At 59.6% G+C, this 24827-nt stretch overlaps 2 protein-coding genes across 19 annotated transcripts in view; both read right to left on the bottom strand.

The window, feature by feature from the left end:
- Window positions 1–11554, bottom strand: part of CACNA1G (calcium voltage-gated channel subunit alpha1 G) — a 62845-nt gene extending 51291 nt beyond the window's left edge. For all 16 annotated transcript variants that reach the window (XM_060291267.1, XM_060291273.1, XM_060291266.1 and 13 more), the window contains exons 1-5: window positions 10574–11554; window positions 3327–3439; window positions 3031–3164; window positions 2538–2635; window positions 345–504 (exon numbers count right to left, since the gene is read on the bottom strand). In XM_060291267.1, coding sequence (XP_060147250.1) covers window positions 345–504; window positions 2538–2635; window positions 3031–3164; window positions 3327–3439; window positions 10574–10814 — 746 coding nt within the window. In that variant the 5' untranslated portion in view covers window positions 10815–11554. The remainder of the gene's footprint in view (window positions 1–344; window positions 505–2537; window positions 2636–3030; window positions 3165–3326; window positions 3440–10573) is intronic.
- A 4468-nt stretch (window positions 11555–16022) lies between these two features.
- Window positions 16023–24502, bottom strand: SPATA20 (spermatogenesis associated 20). 3 transcript variants are annotated; one of them, XM_060290934.2, is made up of 17 exons: window positions 24389–24502; window positions 23573–23691; window positions 23264–23443; window positions 23086–23150; window positions 22748–22902; window positions 22526–22669; window positions 22224–22425; window positions 21719–21849; window positions 21513–21617; window positions 21215–21289; window positions 20904–21113; window positions 20630–20822; window positions 20123–20291; window positions 19629–19840; window positions 17641–17840; window positions 16773–16853; window positions 16024–16602 (listed from the first exon to the last, which is right to left on the bottom strand). In XM_060290934.2, the coding sequence occupies exons 2-17, from the start codon at window positions 23647–23649 to the stop codon at window positions 16432–16434; spliced, it is 2370 nt and encodes a 789-aa protein (XP_060146917.1). In that variant the 5' UTR covers window positions 23650–23691; window positions 24389–24502; the 3' UTR covers window positions 16024–16431. The 3 variants fall into 3 exon arrangements, with proteins under 3 accessions (XP_060146916.1, XP_060146917.1, XP_060146915.1); XM_060290932.2 differs by having other exon boundaries at window positions 23573–23713; window positions 24389–24480; XM_060290933.2 differs by lacking the exon at window positions 23573–23691 and having other exon boundaries at window positions 16023–16602; window positions 24389–24501.
- Window positions 24503–24827: the final 325 nt, after the last annotated feature.

Below are 24827 nucleotides of genomic sequence, written 5' to 3'. Positions count from 1 at the left end.
CCAGGAGCATGCAGATTGAGGGTGAAACTCCAGAGTCGGGACGTGGGAAGTCTCCATCCTAGAGCAGAGGTTCCCAACGTAGCTGCACTTTAGGCTCACTGAGGAGCTTTTAAAAATCCCCACGCCCAGGCTGAACCCCACACCCACGAAATCGAAATGGGCAGTGGGGAGAATGAAGGCCTTGCCGTTGTTTAAACTCCCCAGGTGACTCCAGTGTGTAGCCAAGATTGATAACCAGATATGTCACTAATAAGAGAACAGATATGTCACCGGCAACAGGAACTGAGGGAGGTCCCAGCCCCACAGCCACTCCCAGGTCACCTCCCGGCCCATGTGCCACTCACAGGCTGAAATTCTCGGGCAGGAAGCATCGGTTACGAAGCAGCCCTGCCCACAGCTGGACGCCAACGATGCCAAAGATGAAGAAGACGAAGAAGCACAGCAGCAGGACGTTGCCCAGCATGGGCAGCGTGTCCAGCAGCAGCGTGACGAGGATGCGCATGCCTGTGGGGGCAGAAGCCACGCTGGGGGTGCCAGGCTAGCCGGGCTAGGCTGGCTGCCAGGGACCTGGCAGCACTCCCAGAGGGGGCCCACCGGGGCCTCTGAGGCTGAGACAGCCCGGCTCAAGCTGGAGGGAGACCAACAGACACTGCTAACTCTGCAGGCAGCCCTCGCAGCCCCTAACCCCTACCCACTATCCCTCTTGGCCTGCCCACACCAGTCAGAGCACAGTACCACCAAGGATGAGCAGAGTGGCTGCAGTTTCCAAAGCATTCTCCGGCACCGCATCCCACTTAACTCTCCCAGCTTCATCACAGAGCTGATATCACCCCAATTTGCAGATGAGGGTTGAGGCTCAGAGAACTAACATGACTTGTCCAGTACCACAGAGCTGCTAAGTGTAGGTGCCAGGACTTAGACAGGCTCTCTGCTTCCGCATCCCACTCCCCAATACACACACACACACACACACACACACACACACACACTCCCACCCTACATCCTAATCACCTGACCTTTCTAAGTTATAGACGCCAAAGTCATTGGGGAAACCAAGGCAGAGAACTCCAGCAAGGGCGTTAGCAGGCAGGAATTTCCCTTTGAGAGCCAAGCCCTCCGCAGGGGCCAAGATGCCCTGCGCTTCACCATGGTGCTGAGGCCCTCCCTGAGTCTAGTATGTGCTTGGTCCAGACCCTCACATCAGGACCTGAGGACACACAGGTGGCCGTCAGTTAACAACCCCTTCCACAGGGAAAGCCACCACAAACATGCCCCTAAGATGCTGTTAGGGATACTGCCCTCCCTCCCCACTCCAGATCTAGGACATCTAAACTAGCCCCCAGGCCACCAAACCTTTGTCAAGCACACAGACCTCTGGTGGCTAGTTTCGACCCCCAAAGTGACACTCGTGGCCCCCTGACCCCTCCAGGGAAAAAGCTTCTAAGCAGCTGCTAACTACTGCTCCTGGTGACCGAAGTGGCCCTGCCCCGCCCCTGCCACTCAGTCCCTCTCCCCTCTCCCCTCTCCCAGCCCCCTTCAGCTCCTCTGTGCTCCAGCTGAGATCAATTCCTCAGGGTTTGCATTAAGGGAATTACACCGAGTAGTTAGAGGTCTATAAATCTGCCAGCGATCACCTGGGGCGCGAGAGGAGGGAAGACATGCCCCTCATCTGGGGTTCCTGTTAACACCAACGGACACCAACGCCTGGAGGACACACTGAGCAGCTCTGCCCACCCAGACACACACACACACACCCCACAGGCACACACACAGGCACACATGCACACGCAGCAAAGGGGGCTACTGCTGCATCAGACACTGAGCCCCAGAAACGTGCCCCCACCCACCCCACTCCTGGGACGGCAGCAGAGACCATCTGCAGCTTGTGTAGGTTGGGGAGTTGCAAAGGGGGCCTGAGAAAGGGTGGGGGGCGGGATGCAAGGGGAGCTGGAGCTGCCAAAGCCTGGCTGGCTCAGAAACTAATGCGGTTTAATTTAGATAATTGTCCCAGCAGTCAGTTGCTGCAGAGGCTTGGAAGGGTGTGGGAAGAGGAAGGGGACACAGCGGGAGGATGAGGTGTGCAGCGGCCCTGTCTTGAGAGAAGTCATGCTCGGTGTGGCCGGTGCTGTCTCACCAATGAGAACCAGACCGCGTGAGAGGCGGTTCTGGCTAGAAAAGGCCCTCCCACTTTGCACCCACTCCTCCTGGCCTGCCAGCCTCTCCACCCTGCTCCCACCGCCCCCATTCCACCGGAGGGAGGGTGATCTAGCTGAAGGGAAGGGGTCATCTGAGACATTCCTGAGACTCTGACCTAAAATCAGGCTGAAATGAGGGGGAAGGGCCGCAGCCCGGGTGGGGGTTCCCTTAGGCTCCAGCGACCCAGCTCCCCACTGAGCCCTTGTCTCAGGGGGCCTGCCTCAGTGTTCCAGGCCCGCATGAGGCCTGTGAGTGGCCAGGAGGTAGGGGTGGGGTCTGAGATTCCCATATCTCCTCTTGGGGTTCTCCGCCCAGGGGCCGAGGGCTGAGGGGTCACTCACTGGGCACCCGGTTAATGGCCCTGAGCGGTCGCAGCACACGGACTGTCCTGACAGCTGAGAAGCTGACGTTCTGCAGGTCCAGCGAATACTCCAGCATCCTGCAGGGAGGGGCCCAAAGGGAGGCCCTTTGAGTCTGAGGCCGCCGTGGGGGTCAAAAGAGGTCAATGAGGAATCCTGCTGTGGTGGGGCAGGAATCCTCCCCCTCTACCAAGGGACCCTGAAAAGCCAGCTCTCTCCCTGGGGGCAAGGCCACCCCTATGCCAAAGACAGACTCCTTATCAGAGAATGAACAGAGGAGGGTGTGGACGCAGGGGCCTTGGAATTCAGAGAAGTACTGGCTCAAGCACTATAGGACAGCCCCGGACCCTTGGTGGACAGCCAGGGAGAAAGTCGCACTGTAGATGGGCTGGGGGAGGGGGCCGGGCCTAGAACTGGTCCTGGGGAAGGGACCAATCTGATCCGTCGCTCTCCTGCCCCAAGCCCAGGCCCTCACCCTGCAATGACGATGAAAAAGTCGAGCCGGTTCCAAGTGTCTCCCAGGTAACACTTTTTCCCAAAGATGCCCAGGGCCACCATCTTCACCACCATCTCCACAGCGAAGAAGGCAAAGATGAAGTCGTCAAAGGCCTGATGTGGGGACAAGAGGCTGCTGAAACTGAGAAAAGGGTGGGGGAACAGCCCCCTACCCCACCCCCACCCCCTCCTCTGGGCTCAGGGCCTCTCGCAGAGAAGGTGTCAAGGTTATAAAAATCAGAAGCTGCCCCCTCCTGCCCCCACACACATGCTCACCTGCAGAATCCGGCAGCGCTGGGAGTCACAGGCGATGTCTTCACACGGCCGGAACATGCCCAGGGTCACACAGTTGAGAAGGATTACCAACATGCTGATGCGCTCAAACCAGGTGCCAGGTGGTCAAGGAAACATCTGGCCAGGGTGGAGTTGAGCCCGGGCCCCCACGCCCTGCCCCAGCACCTCCCACTGCTTGACCTGCCCACCCCATCTGAGATGTAGCCAGGTGTAGCCGGCTAGTCCCAGCTCGGGTCATCTCACCTCTGTTCCCAGCTTCCTCTTCTGTAAAGTAGGAAAAGCCACAAATACCCTGACTATTTGCACAAGGCATTTGGGGGATGAAATCGATCGTGCCAGGCACCGAGAGTTTGCTGCTGAATCTGAGTCTTATTCTCCCTACCTCACAGGGAAAAATGTGAGAAGCAAATGAGATAATGTATGTGAATGTGTGACACAAACCTAAAGTCGGATTATGCTTGCCTTACAGTTTACCAAGCACTTTCACAGCATGTCACATCGGATGCTCACAACAGCCCCGAGAAACATCCGGGCTAGATCACCTTCTTCCCCGGAACCCAAGGAAACTGAGGCCCAGAAGTCGTGTGCTGAAGGTCACGGGAAAGACCCAGAGGAGACTGAGTTTTCCAAGCTTCTGATCTGGGATAGCAGCTTCCATAGCTGCTCAGGCTGCAGGGAAGGGGTTGTCACGACCGCACTGGCCCCAGACAGACAAGCACCACAGAACTGGAGCCTCAGGCTGCCTCTTCCCCAGCCAGCCCCTGGCCTCTCAAAGCCCTCACACGGCCTCCAGACACATTCACACAGTTAAACAATGAGGACCCACTACGCACCAGGCCCTGTGCTGGACATAAGCCCCCAGCCTGTGCAGAGCAGACAGTACCCTGTATACAGACCATGCCACCATCACACCTTCTTACGGCTTCCAGCGAAGCCCCACCCTCAACCAGCAAAGACTCTGTTTTGCAACAAGGGGGAGAGAAGGGTCTTTCTAAACCCTGAGTCCTTCCACGGAGTGGATTTCATTAAGGGGCTCACTTCCAGCCCATCTACAGGAGAATGTAGAAAATGGCCTCTGGACCTTAGAAAGTTCTGGGCACCAGACTCACAGATAAGTGACCAAGCATCCTGTTTTCTCAAGGAAAACATGAGAGGGCTGGGGAAGAGTAAAGAGGTTAGAAACAAGCAGAGAGTGGGGGGCCAGGGGAAGGAGAAGGCCTTGAGGATGGAGGTAGGGAGGGTCTCATGGCAGCCCACAGCGTGACCCACCAAGCCAGACTCAGTGAGACAGAGAGCGCCCAGCGCAGATGGAATCTTCCTGTCATAACTCCACTTCTAGAGTGAGAAGGCTTTGGCCAGGGACCCAAGGACTCACCTTGAAGCTGATCCCAGCCATACCCCATCTCTGTCCTGAACCTCAGACCACACCCCCTCTCCGGGAGCCCACACTCAATCACCTCAAGGCCCTTCTACCCCCTCCTGTCACCCAGGCCCTTTTCCCGCAGACTCACATCCCTTCCCACCAGCAGGTACCCTACATTCCCAAGGCACTACAATTTCCCTAATCTTACATCCTCACAGGAATAAGAGTTAAAAAAAAAAAAATTCTAGGCTTTTGGGGTAAGTTGATGGAAGGGGGAAATTAAAAGAGCTCTGTTTCCATGGAGCTGTTTTCCTCCGTGGAGCCGGAGCCCAGTGGACCTATCCCCAGAATAAGGGTCAGCCAGGGGTCAGCCTGGAAAAAAGGGGACAGGGAGGGAGCTCCCTTGGGACCATCGTCTGAAAAGGGAAGGACACGATTACCTTCAAGAACTGGCCTGCTTTCCCCAACCTAGGCCCCTCCTCTCCTCTATAGGGAAGAGGGTTCTGGAAGGGACCCATATGAGCAGATGTCCCTACATAGGGGCAGGTGCGTAGTTCTCCTGGGAAGAGGGGCTCCCGGGACACTGTGTGGGCCCCTCTAATGGCAGTGTCATCTGTGCCCTTGTCTCATCTCCCTCGCTGAGGCACGGGCACTCTGTTACCCCCAAGCCCCTACAGAGCCTCGAGTGGTGCCTGGCGTGTAGCAGGTGATCAATACATGGGAAGAGTGAATGAATGAAGAGTCAGTCAGTCAATCAGCCTCCCTGCCTAGAAGCCAGATGTATCTCCCCATTCATGTTTTCCTACCTTGTTTGCTTCAATAGTGATGAACTGATGATGAGTGGGGGTGGGGGGAGAAGTGACACCATAAAGGGGCTGTCCCTCTGTCTGTCCCCACCTTACACATGCTCACACTGAGGCTTCTTATAGCCAGAGTCTGCCTCCAAACAACCCCACCTCCAGCTCTTGACCACAGAAGCCCCTTCTCAAGAGCCCTCTTGGCGATTCACCTTACTCCCGGGTACATCCTGCCACTCTCACCTCTCCCCTTCCCCTATAGGTAAACATAAATGGACAGGGAAAACACCAAGGCACAGGAAAATTTGGGACAATCTGAATTAAGGAATAATTAATGGGGGGGGGTCTTTCACCCTTCTCAGGGTAGGGCTCATTTCCTTGGGAATATGGCCGTATGTCACTGGGCCATGTTCCTCTGTTGCCATAACAACAGGAAGATGTGTCACCAGGTGGTGTGGATTTGTTGCCATGGTAATTAAAGGGACCCCCCCCTCACATATGGACTCCCCTTACCCAGGCTGCTGTCTTGTCCTCACACACGGAAGGGTAAGCGGGGAGACTCACAGGTTATCAGGTTGGGGGGGAACCATGTGACAAATCCCCATGGCAACCAAGGGAATGGGGGACATTGGTTGCCATAGTGACTATGAGAGACCTGTGCAGTCACATGTCTACTGTTGCTATGGTGACTGTCCGGGCTGGAGTGGATCCCAAAGGGGGAGGTGGGTAGGAGAAGGGAGGATCTTTCGTCTCCCCACAACCCACCATCAAAAGCAGAGAAAAAAGGAAATGGCAGGGTGAGGAACCCCACTTCCATCCCTCCTCCTCCTCTCCCTCCAGGAGAGAGAACTAGAGCATGTTATCTGAGTACTTAGTCCTCTCTGTGGGGCTGTATCTAGAGCCCTTGCCTAGTTGGGCAGCTATAAGGGAGAGGAAGGTAGAATGAGGAGGGAGGAGGGCTGGACCACCTCCAGGTGCACGGGGGCTCAGGGCAGAGCGCGACTGAGAAGGGAAGCAGGCCCCCCAGCTGTCCCATTCTCTGCTAGGAGCCTGCTAATCCGAGACCTAAGAGCGCTGAAGAGGTAAAGGGCCTGGACCCAGGAGTCCTGGCCTCCTACTACTCGTTGGGAAGGTGGGGTGCTTGCCTCATTCACCCCCGGAGAGGCTGGTGTTTATGGGATTCAGCATTCCCCAGAGTGGGGTGAGATCTAGGGGCTCAGGAGGGGGCTCCTGCTAGGAAGGCTGAAAAGGGGATTCCCCCAGCTGAGCACCCGCCCCCCCCCCCAACTCCCACAATCCTGTTTCCCGGTGGTCTGCCCGCTGCAGACCGCTCCAGAGTGTGGGTGTGTGGGGAGGGAGGCTTCCAGCTGAACTGAAAACTGCAGCCCGAAGAAAGGCAGCCAGCCCCACCCAGAGACAGAGACGAGAGACACAGAGACACTGGAGAGCTGGAATCTTTGGGAGGGGAAATAGGCCAGAAAGCTGATTCAAACGTCTGTGACTCTGTGTGTGTGTGTGTGTGTGTGTGTGTGTGTGTGTGTGTGTGTGTCTGCGTGTGTGAGCAGTTGTGTCTGTCGCCATCCTGGCTGAGGCAGGCAGGGCGGGGTGAGAGCTGGGGCGGGAGCAGAGGCAAGGGGTGAAGGGGGGCTGTGCGGTGGGGGTAATCCCAGGAATGGCTCCAACTGGCACTCTCCAGGACGGGGAGTCCCCTGACAGTTCGGTGGAGCAGAGTGTGTATGTGGCCGAGAAGGAAGGTGGGCCTGGACAGAAAGAGTGCCAGGAGGTGTTCTGGCTCCCTCAGCCCAGTTCAGCTCTCCAGCCGCAGCCCTTCTCCCCAGAACTCCCTCTGGAGAGCCTTGGGTTTGAAAATGAGAGGAGGGAATTGGTGAGGAGACAGGAAGAACACCCCCCTTCCATTTCCTCTGAGGACCAAAATGGAGATCTCTCCCTAGGTAAGAGAGACAGGGGAACTTGGGACACTGGGACAGTGGCGAGGAACGCTCCGGAGTCCGGGTGCCCCCTCCCCTCCAGACGCACACTCTCTCAGAAACACACAGTGATCACACACTCACAATCACTTCTGGAAGCCATTAGGGCTCCTGCTGTTCAGGCCTCCCCTTCTCCTCCCCCCACTCCTGGCAGGCTCCCTTCTCCCCCTCTGGCCCCCTTCCCACTCCCCCTCTCGGCATCCCAAATGCCAGCCTGTGATTTCCAAATGAGAAAAAGCTGTGCTGGGCTCGGAGCTTGGAGAAACTCCTACACAAACTTCCAGATGTGACACAACAGCACGGGAGGGAACGCTCAGGATCTCCTTCCCGGGAGGGGAAACGCACTCCCTCACACTTGAAGAAACACATACTGCAAAGTCCAACACACTCCCTCCCCTATAGCCTGGGAGGAGGGGCCTTTCTGACTCTGACCATGAACCCCCAGTCTCCCCAGTACCACTTCCGAGCCCCTCCTTCCTTTTGCTGCCATCCCTCCCTCCCCAACACACACACACACACACACACACACACACACACCAACACACACACACACACACACACACACACACACACTCACACACCACTTCCCACCTGGGTCTAGATCTCCTCTCTAGGAAACCTGGTTTCTTAAAGAGGCTAAGAGAGGAAGGGGCCGAGAAGCACGCCAAGAAGAGCCTAACTAGCTTCAGTTAGTTGAGGGGAGGTGTCCTCACGTCCCTCAGGCCCAGAGGTGCAGCCAGGGGAAGCCTCGCAGATACCAAAAAGAGAGAGGGAAAGACTGAGGTCCAAGAGTCAGTCCAGAACCCCTCCGGCGGTGAAAAACATAGGTTCCCCTTGATACATGGGTGTGATGAGAGTGGTGAGGGCGCATCTGAGGCAGCCCCGTTGCCAAGAAATTGTTCTCCACCCATCCTCAGCCAATCCAGGCTCAGCGGGCTGTCCAGACCCAGTGATGCTAAGGCCCCTTACCCCAGACTCCCACCAGCCTAGAGGTAAGCCTGCTCCCCCACTCCCAAGATGAGCACTGGGCCTCCACCTCTCTTCTGTCATTCCAGCCCTCTCCAATTGCCCCCCCGCCAGAACACCTCAAGGAAGGAATCTGACCCCAAACCATCCACTAGCACCTGAAGATAGAGCAGGTGGGGAGATGCTAGCCAAGAGGTCTCTGTTGTTTTGGAGGGAAAAGAGAGAGGAGGTTTCTCTACACGCAGTCCCCCACCACCACAAACACACACCCCTGGGGGGCTCCTGAGAAGGAGGGGACAGGTCTGGTGCTTTTTAACATTCATGGAGAGGGTGGGTGATTAGCCGCAGAGAGGAGGGATGCCCTGAGCCTGTTCTTTTCAGAGACATTTGTTCCCCATCTCTACCCCTGAGAAAGTGGCCTGGGGTTACCGAGGGGGTGGGGGGGTGGGGGGGGATGGGGGGGGCGAGATGTTCCAGCTCAGCCGGTCCACACACCTTGGAGGCAGCCCTCTATCTCTGCAGCTCAGAGAGAAAGGAAGGGCGGGGGATGGAGACAGCGTGCGACGAGGGGAGCTTCCTAAAGACCCACAGGGTGTAGAGGATGGGGGTTGGGGGGGACCCAAGCTCACATCCCTGCTTTGCGCACTAGAGGCAGCAGAGCTGCAGAGAGTGAGGGCGGTGCCAAGCTCCCCCCACCTTCCCCAAAGCAGAGTCCCGGTTGGGCTCTTAGGGGTTACAAGGGAGACCCGACATCTCCCACCCTGAGTCCAAAAGAGCCTCTGAGCTGGGAGGAAAGTGCCAGGAGAAGCTGTCAAGACCAGGGATGGCAGCGTAGCCCCTTCCCTTCTGGCAGTGGCGGGACCTAACGCAGCCTGGAGCTAGGCATTAGTCAAGCAGTGCTTTGTGCTAGGGGCTAAGGGGGAGAGGCCGTGGGGATGAGGGGGATGGGGTCTCCCATGCAATTCATGACGGGGCAGAGGATAGAGGGCAGTGCTAAATCTATCTCCCTGGGATGTGGGGCTTGCATTCCACAAACCTATCCAAGGAGTACACATGGGGTGCTGGACCCGAGTCTTCCCCAGTGAACCGGCTCAGAGTCTCACTGTCCCCCCAATACTTTCTTGGAAGGCTGCGGTCTCCCATACCTGCTCTGTAATCAGGCGGGAGCATTGCCATAGAAAGGGAATGGGTAGCTTGGACCGGCTTAATCCCATCCCCCACTTGCCAAAGCTCCTGCCAGCCTTTCCCTCCACAAGAAAAAATGTGGTACAAAACTCCCCAACCCAACCTTAAGCACCCCGCATTGAATAAAGAACTGGGGGAAACGGAGGCACTCTAAGCATTGGGAACCTACTGAAAGGGTCTCTACCCCGGCTCTGGGGGCAGACGGCTTTCCTCCATCACATCTTTTTCTCATTCTGCACCCCTGACATCAGCCGCCGCCGGAATCTCCTCATTGTGCCTCCAAGCCGCGGGGTGGGGGTGGGGGGGGTTAGGACCTGGTCCCCGCCCCCCAACATCTCCCTCAGGGGCAGTAAAAACGTCAGCCTCAAGGACCAGGTCGGGGCGGGTGCCGGTGGGGTGGGGTGGGGGAATCAGACCCTAGAATCCACCGCAAACTTTGGAGCTGGGGCAGGAGGGAAACCCAGGAGATTGCGGTCCCCCCCCTCCCCCGTCCCCGCAGCTTCCTCCCCACCCCACCCCCCAAACTCGGAAACCAAACCCAGCTCGCTAACCGGCGGCGGGCGGAATAGAGCTCCCAGGCTCCCGAAGCTCCCCACATCTGGAGGATGACGACCCTCCCCTGCCCACATCTGGAGAGCATCCAGCTGCACACCAGTGGGGCGCGTCTCCTCTCTTTCCCTGGCCTGGATCCCAACACCCCAAGGAGGACTGAGGTGTGGGTACCGAGGTGGGGCTCGCCTGGGGTATCAGCCAAACCTGCTCCTGTCTCCGCTCCTACTCCGAAGCCCCCTACCCTCCTTTGCAGCCCCCCTCTCATCTGCCCACCTTCCAGGCTCACTTCTCCGACTCACCTGGCTTTTGGTCCCCTCAGGCGGCGCGGCCCGCCCCCCTGCGGCCCCCCAGCCCGGCAGTCGTGCCCCGGAGGATATGGGTTACAGACCGTGCGGAGACACCAGCTCCGCGGGCGGCTGTCCTGGCTCAAGTAGAAGAAAACCACCGGGGCCAGTGCAGGGTACGGCAGCCCCTCCGCCTCGGAGTCCACGCTGCCCGGGTCCTTTTCCGCCGACCCCGGCCCTGGCCGGCCCACGGCCCCCGACAGGTCGTTGAGCTGCATGAAGCCCCGGGGCTGTCCTGACTCCTCGGCGCCCGCTCCATCCTCCTCCTCGTCCATCCTCTGGCCAGCTGGGGCCCCGGGCGGTTTCGAGAGGGGCAAGGGGCGCCCCTCAGAGAAGGTGTCCTCACGCAACCGGGGGGCCCCGGCGGGGGCGCATCTGGGGAGCTCTAGGGCGCAGGCTGAGCCCCCGGGGGGGCCAGTTCAGCCCAGCTCCCCCTGCCCGCAGGGGCATGCTGCCCGCGGGGCGCCGGGTCGCAGGGAAGCCCCGCCCGGCGCGAGTCCCGCTTCCCCAGGGCTTCTGGGCCCCCCCGGGCCGGCTCCCCCTCACTTTGTTCCGGCTTCTTCGCTTCGCGCCCAGGCTCCGGTCGCCAGATTCGGCACTACCTTCGGCGAAGCGGCCCCAAAAGGGGGAGAGCGAAAGGGGGGTGGAGGGTGAGGGGGGCCGGGGAGGGGCGCCCCCTCTTCCCGCGGCGCAGCTGGAGCAGGATCTAAGGGGTCAGCATCGTCCCGGCTCCGCGCCAGCGGCGGCGGGGGAGGGGAGGAGGAATCTCTTTGGGGGTGGGTTTGGAGGGGGTGGGGGGCGGCTCCCTTCTCCACCCGGCGGCGGGCTCACGGTCCAGGAGGGGCGGGGAGGTGGTGGGGGGCCGTCCCGGGCAGGGGTGGAGGCGGAGATGCCGCCGCCGCAGCCGCCGCGGTGGCTGCCGCTGCCGTAGCTGTCGCCGGCACCACTGCCGCCTCCTCCGGCCGAGACGCGGAGCGAGCAAGCGAAAGCGGCGGCGAGGAGCCCGGCGCACACCACAGCTGGATCCCTCACTCCAACTTCAAGCCTCGGCCCCGCCTCTCCCCAGCCAGGCTCGCAGCCAATCGCCGCGCGCCGCCGGCCCCGAGCCGCACTCCCATTGGCCGGCTGCCGTGGCAGTGCGGGCGGGGGCACCGTGGAGAGAGCCACAGCTGGAATCCGGTTCCCACCCCAAAGCCCGGGACCGCCCCTCTCCCCTCCCCTTGGCCCTGGTGTCCGCTCCCGAAGACTGGATCCAATTAGACGGCTACCCAGACCGAACCCACTTTCTTATTGGCCAGTGGGGGCTCTGGGACTCCTCTGGAGGGAGCCCCAGGGAATCAGAGTATTTGGCGCGGGGTCCTGGGATAGCGCCGCCGGCCCCCGGGCATCCTTTGTCCAAGACCCCAGAATTGGACCGCAGCCGGAGGGCGGGGCTCAGCTCTGGGCGGGCCCGGTGCAGAAGGAAGGCAGACAGCCCGGTGTGAGGGGTGTGACCAGGGTCCTAGAGCGAAATCCTGGGTCTCTAACCGATTAATATCCCACCCTGGAGTTTGGCCTGGGAGCGGGACTGAGGAAGGGGCGAGCGGAGCGGGAAGTCCCGGGGGTAGGCCTTCAGGCTGGAGGAGGCTGGTCTTAGGAAAACGGGCGGAGCCCAGGGAAGGCTGAGGCATCAAGGTCTGGGCGTGGCCTCCACCAACCTCTTGAGCTTGTTGTTGCTCCTCCCAGGTCCATTTCTGCGGCTTTGACCCTAATCTCCTAACACTAACCCTCTGACCCTGATCTCATGTTGACACTCCTGAGCTTCAGGAGAGGGCTTCGTGCTTGAACACGTGGCCCCAGGCAGGTCACGCCGGACCCAGAGCCCGGATCTCCAACAGCAGCTGCGGAGCAGAGGGATGTTCCTGCGAGGGGACCTGCCAGGGTCTCGAGTGTGTGGGAGGAGGTAGAAGCATAGATCTGGGCTTTGCCGACTCTGAACCTGCAAAGTTCCACCAAGCCCCCACTCCGTGCCTCAGTTTCTCATTCCCGAGTTCCAAAATAGCTCATGGGGAGGCTGTCCGCAGGACAGGAGATTGGCGGAGCTACTCTCCTTGCACATCTCCACCCTACCAGGAGCTGGTCCTCGATGGTCTGCTGCTACCCACGCGCGCGCACGCACGTGGACCCCGGCCCTCCTCCCGCCTCTCCTTCCTGAGTCCCCGGGATCTCTGCGCCCCAGCTCCCTCTTGCCGCCAGCTCTACCCCTAAAGGCTGTGGGTACCCGGGAGCGGGGTTCTGGGCGCTGGGGTGAAGTGCGGCGGGGAGGCATCCCCACCTCTGCGGGAGGTAGACACAGCGGAACCAAGGAAGTCAGTTCCCTCTCCTGAGACTTCGGGGCCACTTACGCCACTGAGGAGAGGCAGAGGGATGGACCGGATGACCTCCTACACCCGCCATCCCCCCACCCCCACCCCCGACTCCCCGGCGTTTTTTGCTCCCCTAGGGCTGCGCCACCCACGGCTCCCGCCGAGCGGGGTGCGTGTCTCAGCCCCCTCCCGGGCGGGTTGCGGGGAGTGCAGTAGGGAGGGCAGAGCGGTTTCTGCCTCCTAGGTTGCCCTTTCGCCAAATCCTGCGCCGAGTTGTGCAAATGAGGCCGGACTCATTTGCATTTCATGCTAATGAGCAGTTCCCTTAAGTGCCTTTCTCTCCTGGCGGGAGTCTCTGCCCTCATTCCGCGTGTGCCCGCGCCAGTCTTGAACTTTCAGTGGTCTTCTGGGAGAGGGGCCTATTTATGGTTTGCCCTCGTGTCTGACACCTTCCCTCTCGCTGGTCCGCAGTCTGCCTAGTGGCCTGCCCTTCCTAGACAGGATCAAGAGGCCCCACGGCTGGCACTGTAGGTAATGACTCCAATCATTCCCTCTTAACAGAGGGGAAAATGAGGCCAGAGAGGCTTGCCCAGCCCAAGGGTCAGGTTTCCTGATGGTCAGCAGGCCCCACACCTTCCTCCACCATCCAGACCACCCCCTAACCCCAACCCCCATCTCTGGGCTGAACCCAGTTCTAGAATATACGCAAAAAGGGGGGCAGATACATGCACCATCTGAGCAAATCATCCCAGTGCTCAGGGCCACCTAAGGCACCTTGACCCCTGTGCGGGACACCAGGAGATTCTGATATCCCTGTCAGAGATGCTCACCGTTGGCCTGAGTGGAGGAGGTAAGGAGGGAGACAGGACCCACGAAGAAGGCAAAGGGAGCCATGAAACCATCTTTAACTCCCACCCTCCAAGTCTCAGCTCTGACATCAGCTCCTCAGGGCGGCCTCCTTTGAGCAAGTATCACAGTGCCTACTAAGTGCCAAGGTGCTGAGGACACAGTACTAGATCAGACCAGAGTCCATAACCTCAGAGCACTTGGCCCAGCCCGGGCTTATGTCTGTATTTGTAGGAAATGGTTCTCTTCCCCTCTAGGCTCTGTATTCTCTGAGGGCAGAGGCTATGTCCATTTTGCTCACCAGTTTGGCACACAGTAGGTGCTTAATAAATCTCTGTTAGATGAATAACTAACCTCAGGCAGACAGGGGGAATGGGAGGGATAAGAAATTCCTTTCTTTGGGCCGCAGCTGGTCTAAGAGTTGTCTAAGATCTCCTCTGATTTTAGGGGAGAACACCCATATAGGTCCTGCTCCACCAGCCCCTCCAGCCCACTCCCATTCACACCTCCCTCACAGCCAGGACGGCTCCCTCAGGAACTAAGAGAATCTTCCCATAGGTGATGCTCTCTGCTCAGCAATGATACGCTGTCCTACTTAGTCAACTCACAGCCTTGGGAGTTGGTGGCTGGGTGGGAGCTGGGAGTTGGGTGGTATTTTTTAGATAAGGAAACTGAGGCTCCAGGAGGTGATGAAATTACTTAAGTGACTGCCCAAACTATGAGGCCCTGTCTCCAATGGCCCTGGCCCACAGTTCCTCCAGGACAGTCCTACCAGCAGAACAAGAGGGACCAGCAAAGGAGAGGACAGGCTGAAGACTTAAAACCCCACATCTGAGCAAGACTTACACTCAGCCCTGCCCTCTTTAGAAAATGCAAGCACTCCCGAGAGAACTAACCCTTTAAGGCCCTAACTCCTTCCTCTGAACCCATTTACTAAATACCATTGTCAGGCGCATGCCTGATACCAGGGGAAGGAAAAGGGGAGACACAGAGCAGAAGGAAGATGGGATGGAGGGGCAGAAAACACCAAACGCACCCTCCTTCACAGCTGGACCTCCTGGGGGAAGAGGAAGGCTTAGTGGTCTTTACTGCACGCTGAAGACCCCAGAATGAATGAGATATGTTGAACGGTTTCAGGCCAGGCTCTTACCCTCTCTGAGCCTTGAACATCTATCTATCCATATGAGGCCAAAGGTACCTGCCTTGCCACCTCATTCATGAGGGTCAATGGACAAGAGGGCTTTGCAAACTGCCTAGACCCTTCCGAAGCCAGGGCTGGGGCTGCCAAAAAGGCCCACCTGTGCTTCACCATGCTGCACCCTCCCTCCTTACTGCCCACCAGATCAGGCTCTGCTTGCCCAGCCCCCAGACTTCCTGGCCAGGCTGAACAGAGTCCAGCCAGCAAGGGGACAGCTGACCTTGCTGGCTGGAGCCCTAATCCTCCCCAGATGGGCCGGTGGCTTGCACCAAGGGCCCAGCTGCCCAGACCCGGGTCCCATTGACCGTATGTGGCTATGATTGACAGTATGCAGGGGGTGGCTGTGGTCCTGAGCAGACCTTGGAGTGATTCAGTCCAGTCTCCCAGCTCCTTCCAGCCCGGCTCCTCCCCACTGTTGATGTCCCCACAAGCAGTGGCCCCGTGCAGATCTCATCTCTAGCGGCCTCTTCTGGCTCTCTCTACTGCTTGGCTCTGGGGCTACAAGGGTGCCTAGGCTCATCAGACCCCCAAAGGGCCCAGGGTTGGGGGTCAGCCCCATTATCCTACACTTGCCCTTCCCAAAGCATGCTTCCCAGTCCCCTCCCCCTGGTGAAAACTAGATGGGGGTTCCAGGGCCTATGAAGATGTTGGGTGCCAAGGATGGGGCTTGTGAGTATCTCCCAACATTGAGGGAACAGGAGGAGATCACAGGAAGGCAGAAGCTTTCCCTAAAGCAGGAAGGACTCAGGTTTGGAGAAGGACTTCCACCCCAACAGATGCTGCAAATGAAAGAAAACTCTTTCCCGGGACTTAAGTGAAGGCAGGCGGATGGACCATATGACCTCCTGCAGGAAGGCTGGGAGCTGGACGGATACCCCAAAAGAAATGTCCTAGGTCCTGATAAGAGCAGCTCCCATAATGGACCAGAACATATGCAAATTCCATGAAAAATAAAACCTTATATGAAGCATCCCCCTGCCTCTTCCCCAGCTTAAAACTGGAGGAGACAATGGGAAGGGAGGGCAGGCCCCTTTCTTAACCCTGCCTGAGGGCAAGGATTGGCCTTTCCCCTCCCGTGCAAGTACACACCCACACCACTGGTGGTCATTACTGGTCCCCTGACCCCAGCTTCACTCAGGTTGCAATGACCATAGAGCGGGGCAGAGTCAGCCTGGTGACCTTTGAAGGTGAAAAAGGAATCCAAGGAAGCAGAGGGGGCAGCTAGGGGCTCCCAGAAAAGGGGACCTGGGCTGCTGGTTCCCATGCTGGAGCCCGAGGTCCCTCTCTTATAAGCAAGGCTGAGGCCCTGAGGTTCCCGCAGGACGCTGTTAGGTTTATTCCAGGGTAAGTGGGTGCCCATGGTGGGGCAGCGAGGACGGCCGAGGTCACCTGGTGACAGTGTGCTCAGGGGTGGCCGCAGGCTCTGCGGGGCCCTGCAGGGCCTGAGTCTCTGGCCGGCTGGGAAGCTCCACCTTCCGCCCCAGCCCGAGGTGGGGGAGGCAGTCACTGATGTAGCAGTTTCCGTAGTTCACAGGGCTCGGTGATGGGTATCGAGCAGGCCTGGTTCTCACACACGTAGGCAGTGGCCTGGTCTTCTAGCCGTCGCAGGGTACTCAGGAAGGGCAGCTGGCGGCACAGGAAGCTCGAGGGGTCCCCATCGGCCAGAATCAGCACCTGGGAGAGTGGCAGAGAGGGTCACCTGGGGGCACTGGGACAGCGGCAGGGCCCACTAGTGGGTGTCTTCTCCCCAGGCCTTCAAAGGAGCCGGAGATACTGGGGAGCTGAGGAGGGGAGGGGGCCCTGGCAGGGGAGGAAGAGGGTGGGGCCAGGCTCACAGACCAAACCTTGTTAGGGATGTAGATGGAGTGGACACACTGCAACAGAGCCTTGGTGTCCTTGGCCTGGGGGTCTCCACAGATCACGATCTGGCCAGAACAGAAAGGTAACTCCAGTGACAGGTGCAGAGGGGCTGGACCCAGACCTGCCGGGGCTTCCCCATCCTCCTGCCAGCCACCCTATATGCCTAAGAAGAAATGGGGACTCAGCTCAGCACCCCCCAGACCAGCTGCCAGGAGGCCGCATCGGATTCACTGCTCAGCAGGTGAGAACACGCACGCACGCACACACACACACACACACACACGAGGCAGAGATATATAGACAAACATGCAAATATAAGCAGGCTAGCCTGAACACGGGGCACACACACTCACTCACACCAGCGCACACTCAGAAAGCCAGGCACACAGTCACAGACCTCCACTCCAGAGTCATACACACCAGAGGCACACGCACAGCAGTAACACACATAGAGACTTACACACAGACAAGCATATGTCTGCACGCACTGTACCGCTGACCCAAATACACCGACACACAGAGAATCACAGAGGCACACAGAAGCCTCAGAGAAACACGTCAGCAGCCACAGGGACCCATAGTTAACCCCTTCCTCTGACAGCCCCAGCCACAGGCCCTCACACAGGCACCTGTCCGTGCCGGAGGTCTGCTTCAGACACACACTCACACAGACTCCCCCATCTGCACTGAGCAGCCTTACAGACATTCCCTCAGAGACACCTATACACACACTCACACAGGGCCACACATTCATGGACCTGAGCTCTGGGGACAGCCCCTAGGACTCCACTCCATGTCTCTATTGCAGCCCCAGCTCCCCTCCCACCCAGGGTCCCTGCCCAAGTGCCCCACCTGCTTGAGGGTCTGCTGGTGGGCTGAGAGGGCGCGGACCATCTCAGGCAACGCCACGGGGACACGGCGCATGCGCTCAGAGAAGGCGGCCAATAGGCACACACACTTGTGCATCCAGTCCTTGTGGCCCGTGAAGCCGTGCAGCCGAAGCAGGTTATGGGCCGACACGGAGTTGGCGCTGGGCTCCGCACCATCCTGGTCTGCAGGGTGCATGGGGGGCAAGCGCTGAGAGGGAGGGTCATCGAGTCCCAGGACCCTGCTCCAGGACTGTGGCCAGGGCAGCTGGAGGGATGGGGTAGAGGAGTCCCTGCCTGCCGGCTCACGCCCCAGGTCTGAGAGTGTAATGCTGACCCCAGCAGTTACTGACCCTTTGCGCGCTCACACGCATCCTCAACTCCACCTGCTCCAGGCTGAGCTGTTGGCTCCCAGGCTCCCCGATCTCCCTGCTGATACCTCCATCGCTACCCCTCCCTCCGTCTCCCTCACCTCCCACTTTTAATCCATCGTGAACCTGCAGGGTCTGTGACCAGAATAGATCCAACCTGACCATTTCTCCCATCTCGTACTTCTACCTCGTCTGGGCCTTTGCTGATGCTTGCCTGGACCAACGCCACTAACGGCTTCATACCTGACCGCCCTGTTTCCCCTGCCCCCATTCCCTTCTCCACCGTCGGTCCGAGTAATAGTCTTAAACCCAAACTAGAGCAAATCACAACCCACTCAAAACTCACCAGAGCCTTCCACTCCTTGCCACACCTACAAGACCCTGCAGGGATCCAGCCCCACCTGGGCATCCTCCCCTCACACGCTGACCTCTGCCCGCCCTGTCCTCCAGGGCACAGGCTGCCCACTCAGAGCCTCTCACAGGCTGTTCCCTCCACCTGAAATCCCTCTCCTGCTCCTCCAGGATCACACGGCCCCATCTTGCCCTCCAGCCCTTGGTTAAATGACTCCCCGGCTCAGCTGGGCCCCACCGTTGTTCTCTCAGGGCCCTTTCAGTCATTCAGCTACTGTTTATTGAGCACCTAATTATGTACCAGGCCTGCGCTAGATCCTGGGGATAAAGCAGTGACAACATCCTGCCTCCAAGACACTTACATTTGAGTGGGGGGAGACCATTAACAGACCAGAGGCATCAGGTGATGCTAAATGCCACTGAGAAAAGTCAGGAACAGGGTACCTGGTGGGCAGCTCCTACTTCTCCAAGGCACTCACAGTTTTAGCTATGTATTTGTGTGTGTGTTTTTGCTTTAAATGTTACCGTCTGTTAGTTGTCTCCCTTACTGAACAGTAAGCTTTATGAGGGCAGGGATGAAGCTGGCCTTGTTCAATCTATCTAGGCATGCCACACTGCCACGAAGCATGCTCACAGAATAGCTACATCAATCTTCATGTCAACCATGTAAGGGAATTGCCAACATAGCTCCATTTTGCATATTAAGAATCTGAGGGGACTTCCCTGGTGGCGCAGTGGTTAAAGCATCCGCCTGCCAATGCAGGAGACACAGGGTTGAGCCCTGGTCCGGGAAGATCCCACATGCCGCGGAGCAACTAAGCCCGTGCACCACAACTACTGAGCCTGTGCTCTAGAGCCTGCGAGCCACAGCTACTGAAGCTCATGTGCCTAGAGCCCATGCTCCGCAGCAAGAGAAGCCACCGCAGTGAGAAGCCCACGCGCCACAACAAAGAGTAGCCCCTGCTCGCCCCAACTAGAGAAAGCCCGCACGCAGCAACGAAGACCCAACGCAACCAAAAATTAATTAATTAATTGATTCGTTTAAAAAAAAAAAAAAGAATCTGAGGCTCTGAAATGCAACGAGACCAGCCCAATGTCACTCGGTTAATGAGTGGTAAAGCTGTGAGCCCAGGAGGGCCTGGCCCCTGCCCATGCCGGCCCTTCACCACCACACTGCACTTATGCCTCCCCCAGGAAAAACCAAGCCCCGGTTGGGTCCAGGACCCCGGGCCAGCTCCACATCCTCACTGACCGTCCTTCAGACGCAGGGGCAGGCCAGCCCCCAGCTCAGCCTCACTGCAGAAGTAGCCGCCACCCTGGGAGTCCCAGAAGAGCCTGTCCTGCGTGTCCTGCAGCCGCAGAGCCCACTCGAGCCACGCGCTCTCCTGTGAAGCCTCGTACAAGTCCAGCAGGCCCCGCACCACGAAGGCGTAGTCCTCCAGGAAGCCCCAGCAGGGCGGGTTGCTGGGGGGACAGGCATTGGGGAGGAGACAGGACAGGGAGAGAGGAGCTTTCACAGAGGAGGCCCTTATCACGTGCTTTTGTTTAACCCTCAAAATCTAGCTCTTGGGTAGGCCCCGTTAGCCCATTTCCCAGATGAGCAAATGGTCCCAGGGAGATTAAGAGCTCATAGCGGGCAGAAAGCAGAGCCAGGACTAGTGCCCACCCGGAGAAGAGAAGAGGGGAAGAGAGAAAAGCATGGGATGCCCAAGGAGGCAAGCCTTCCTGGACTGTCCGGCCCCCCACCTGTGCTCCACGGTCCCCCCAGAGCCTGCATAGCAGGTCCGCATTAGGCGGCCACTGGCCACGTCAAACATGTGCCGCTTCAGGAACTTGGCACCACTGATGGCGTAGTTGATCAGCCTCTCCTGGCCCAGGACAGCCCCGGTCACGGCAAAGCCAGACACCATCAATCCTGGAGGTAGGAGACACGAGTGGTTGTGACGCCGGCTGGGGCCCTCCCAGTATGTCCATTCCAACCCCCCAAGCTCTGACACCTCTCTGGAGCAATAGGGTAAGCGGGTAAGAGTCTGAGCTCCAGCGCCAGGCAGAGCTGGGCTCCTGTCCCTGTGTGGGACCTCGGGTGGATTACCGTAAATCTTGATTACCGTAACTCTCAGTTTGCTCATCTGTAAATTAAGGACAATGAACCTGATAGAGGAAGAATTACTGTTTAGCAGGTGCCTGTCATACATAAGGGCCCTTATGAAGGGCAATTCTATAAACGGATCAGGCCTCAGACAGCCACCCCACCGTTCCAGGCCGCCAACATCTTGCTGTCCAGGTGCGGCTTCGGCCGATGTTTCCGGGCCTGGAAAAGCTTCTCGAGGCCTGAGCTGAGTAAGGTCCGTACGGCCTCCACTTCCAGGCCAAAGCGGGCAGCAGTCAGCTCCAGTGAATACCGGACGGTCAGCACGCTCTGGCCCTGCAGCTCCCCCTTTGGGTCCTGAGGAAAACAGCCCTTGTCCGAAGGAGTCCACTTGCCTGTCTGGCTCCAGGACCCCTCCCGTGACCCAGCTGTCCTCACCTGACCGGGGCTGACGTTGCCGGCCTCCGTGAGCCCATAGTGCTTCATGAGGAGCTGGCCCGAGGTCAGAGGCTCGGTGGTGCCCAGCACGGGCTCAGGGAGGAGCTGCTGGACCTCTTTGGCTGTCCACACGTAGAAGGCACCCTCTTTGGGCCTCATGCCCCGCTCCGGGGGCGAGTCCCCGTCCTCTGCACTGTAGAAGCCTCCAGACTGTGGGGAGGGGAGACTTGGCTGGCCCCAGCCTTCAGGGCAGCCAGTGGAGGCCCCGAGCCCTCCCGCAGCCAGACCCGCCTGCCTTAGCGGACACACACCCGGTGACTCAGGTTCCTAGCCACGTACTGCAGGATGCCTTTGGCAACTTCAGAGTAGAACTCATCGCCAGAGATCTGATGGGAAGGAAGGAGGCTGTAAGCAGAGGGAACTAGGTACAAGGGGCAGTCAGCGTTCTCCCAGGAAGGGAGGGAGGGAAGCTGGGTAGTGGGCACATGAGAGGGAATTAGGCGTGAGGTTAAGGGAGAGCCTCAAGTCACCAGGAAAGCCCTGCAAAGGGGCAGCCAGGCGTTAGGAGGACAGGCTGGGTCTCTGCTCTGGGCTGGGATCAGGGGTCACCTGGAAGGCCTGTGAATAGGCCACCGTGAGCTGTGCCTGATCGTACAGCATCTTCTCAAAGTGGGGGACGTGCCACTGGCGGTCCGTGGAGTAGCGGTGGAAGCCCTGTGCCAGGAGGAGCGTGGGGCTGGAGGCCGGTCCCAGCTGCTGTCCCCACCCCGCTGCCGCCCGCTGCCCCCTCCAGGGAATGCCCAGCCCCCCCTCACCTGCCCCACATGGTCTCGGATGCCCCCGTTGGCCATCATCTTCAGGGTGTGCAAGGCCATCTGCTGGGCCCGAGCGCCATCCTGAGTTAGCCGATGGCTGAGCCAGTAGGAGAACAGGAAGCTCAGGATCACTGCAGACACCGAGAGCAAGCGGTGAGAGACCGGGGAGGACAAAGGGGCCGAGCTCTGGGTGATCAGGACTTTGGCCAGGCTAGGCTTAGGGGTTCACGCAACAGGCAGTCTCTCTGGACAGGCTGAGGGTCAGGAGGTCAACCCACAGGACAGGTGATCATTACCTAGGTCAGTATTAGAAGGTCCCTGCTAAGACCACAAGTCAGGGCTTCACTAGATAGCTACTGACAGACAGGCTGGGCTCAGGAGGTCACTGGCCAGACAGGAGAGTGGGAGGTTGCTAAGCAAGACGAGAGTCAGGAGGTCACTTACTAGGGTAGGCTTCAGAAGGCCAGGCCGGGGCTGGAGCGGTCACGGGGCGGGGGACACTGACCTGGCGTGGGGAACTTGGGGGCCTCGGCGAAGCCGCCATACTCCTCGTCGTAGCTCTCATCCAGTTGCTGGAAGCAGCGGCTGTTCGTGGTGGCAGCGGAGGGTGGCAGCTGGCGGTCACCCATGCTGATCTCCGACCGGGCCAGCAGAGCTGTGGTGACACGCTGGCTGGTTTTCAGCAGGGGACTCTTGTTCTGTTTCCACTATGGGAGGCAGGGGCAGACCTGGAGGTCAGCACCGGGTGGGGGCCCTTGTTCCCTCACCCTTGACCCCCCGGCCCCCCACTCCCCAGCGCACACCCACCTGCTCCCGTATCCTCATCAACACTGTGCGGAAGCCAACTCGGGTCAAGCCATCCTCAGGGGGAAAATAGGTGCCCCCCACGAAGGGCTGGAGGCTGGGAGTCAACCACACACTCATGGGCCAGCCCCCACCACTGCTGGTGGCCTGGCGGAGAGAGGGCCAAGGTGAGGGGAGCGGCCCCACGCGCACGGGCAACCGCCCCTCCAAGGGAAGACCACGCACCTGCACAAAGGTCATATACGCTTTGTCCACGTCGGGCCGCTCTTCCCGGTCAACCTTCACACTGACGAAGTCCTCACTGAGCAGGCGGCCAATCTCCTCGTTCTGGAAGGACTCCTCCTCCATCAGGTGGCACCAGTGGCAGGTGGAGTACCCCACTGGAATGGGGTCACGGGGCCAGGGGGGACCAGTGACTGGTCAGAGGGGGGCCAGCCAAAGGGCCGCGGCTGAGCCAGAGAGGCCCTGGCCTGTAGATTCCTGGGAGGCCCCCAGGCCCAGGGGACCCTTCCCTGATCCACCACCACTCCCCTCACCCAGCCCAGGGAAGGTGGGCGCAGTACCTGAAAGGAAGATTGGCTTGTTTTCTTTCCTGGCCTTGTCGAAGGCTTCCTGCCCCCAGGGGTACCTAGGCCCGGCAGGGTGGGGCATCACTCACTAGCCCGGGCAGGGGTGGGCAGTGGGGGGGTAGGAGGGGTGAGGGTCCAGCTGCCCCGGGAGGGCATCAGGAGAGGGACTCACCAGTCCACAGGGTTGTAGGCATGTTGCAGGAGGTACGGCGACTTCTCACTGATCAGGCGGTTGGGGACTTTCCGGGGTGTGGACCAAGAGCAGTTAGTCCGGCTCCCCTTCCCTCCAGCCGACATGGGCACCAAACTACCGACCGTCACGCTTCGGTTCTTGTCCTGGGAGGAGCTACCCCTGTCGTGGGCAGGCAGGTCAGGTGAGGAGTCTCCACCGCCTCCCCCTACACCGCCCCCAGAGGCCCACCTGACCCCACCCTGCCCTCTGGCACCCCTCCTGGAACCCCCTGTTCCCAGTCCAACCCACCTTTCTGAACCACGGGGGAGACGGTGGCCTTTGCGCTCCCCCTTGTGTTTTTCGGGGGGTGAGGAAAGGTGGCTCATTGGGGGCTCCCTGCCAGGTTAGTCTCCCCCAACCTCTCAGACCTGGCGGTGGGAATGGTGATGACTGTGAGGTCAGGGGGAGTCACAGTGAGTGGAATGGTCCTTCCGGCTCCATTCTCTTCCCCTCACCGGGCCCCACCCCAGGGTGGCTGGGCTGAAGGTATCCCTCTGGCATGCCTGCCTGGGTGTGATCTGGGCAGGGAGGCTGCCGGCTGCTGGGTGTGGGACTGGGCCAGGTGAGGGGCAATGAGAAGAAACTCGGCATCAGGGACTCCCTCACTCAACATCCACCCACTGGGCACTTCTGGGGGGCCAGGTCCTGTGCCAGACACCCCATGACCCCCAAAGAATCAGAAACTGGCCCTGATCTCAGGGGGCTCAGCCTGGGACAGTGGCACTGTAAGGCAGGTCTCAGAAATGACAGGCCCCTGCAGCATTAAGGACTGTGACAGGCCAGCCCAAGGTGCTTTTGGACAAGGACTCTTGGCCCAGCACTGGGGTTCAAGGAGGGCTTCCAGGAGGTGGTGTCAGAACAGAGTCTCTGGGGCAAGCTAGCCCTGCAGCTGGAGGGGAGGAAGGGAGGAGGGGGTTACTGTCTGGGCCAGGTCTAGGGAGCGGACTCGGGGAAGTAGGCACAGGGTCGGGGGTGGGGAGGTGGCCGGGCAGGCACAGGGGACCAGCGCCGGGAAGACTGGCCCCAGGGCCCCGCAGGCGCAGCGGCCCCCTTGCCCGCGCGTACCTGCGGCTTGCGGCGAGGCCCGGCGCGGAGCGGGTCAGCAAGAGGCCGCGGCACCGCCAGGCCCGCGCGCCCTGCATGGCGGCTGGCGGCCGACCGGACGCCGCGGACAGGAAGGGAGGGCGGGAGGGAGGCTGCGAGGGGCGGGCCCGGGCACCCGACAAGCCGCGGGTGCGTCTTCGCGGGGACCGCAGGCCACGCGGCTGGTCTCCGAGCGCTGCCCGGTGGTCGACTGAGGGACTGCAGACCGGAGAGGGGGACACGAGTCTGTACACAAAACTGGGCCGTCCCGGCTGGATCTAGACCAGCTGTGGCGGTTAACCCTCTTGAGTAGAAGATGGAGGGCTGTGAGGATGCCAGGGCCGTGGAAAGCTCTGAGCCGCCTGTCATTTTATCCAACCCTAGCCCGTTTTACAAATGAGAAATGAGGCGAGAGGCAAAG

This window comes from Globicephala melas, chromosome 20, assembly GCF_963455315.2.
Source record: "Globicephala melas chromosome 20, mGloMel1.2, whole genome shotgun sequence".
Lineage (NCBI taxonomy): Eukaryota > Metazoa > Chordata > Mammalia > Artiodactyla > Delphinidae > Globicephala > Globicephala melas.
This window is presented reverse-complemented; position numbering and strand designations above follow the sequence as displayed.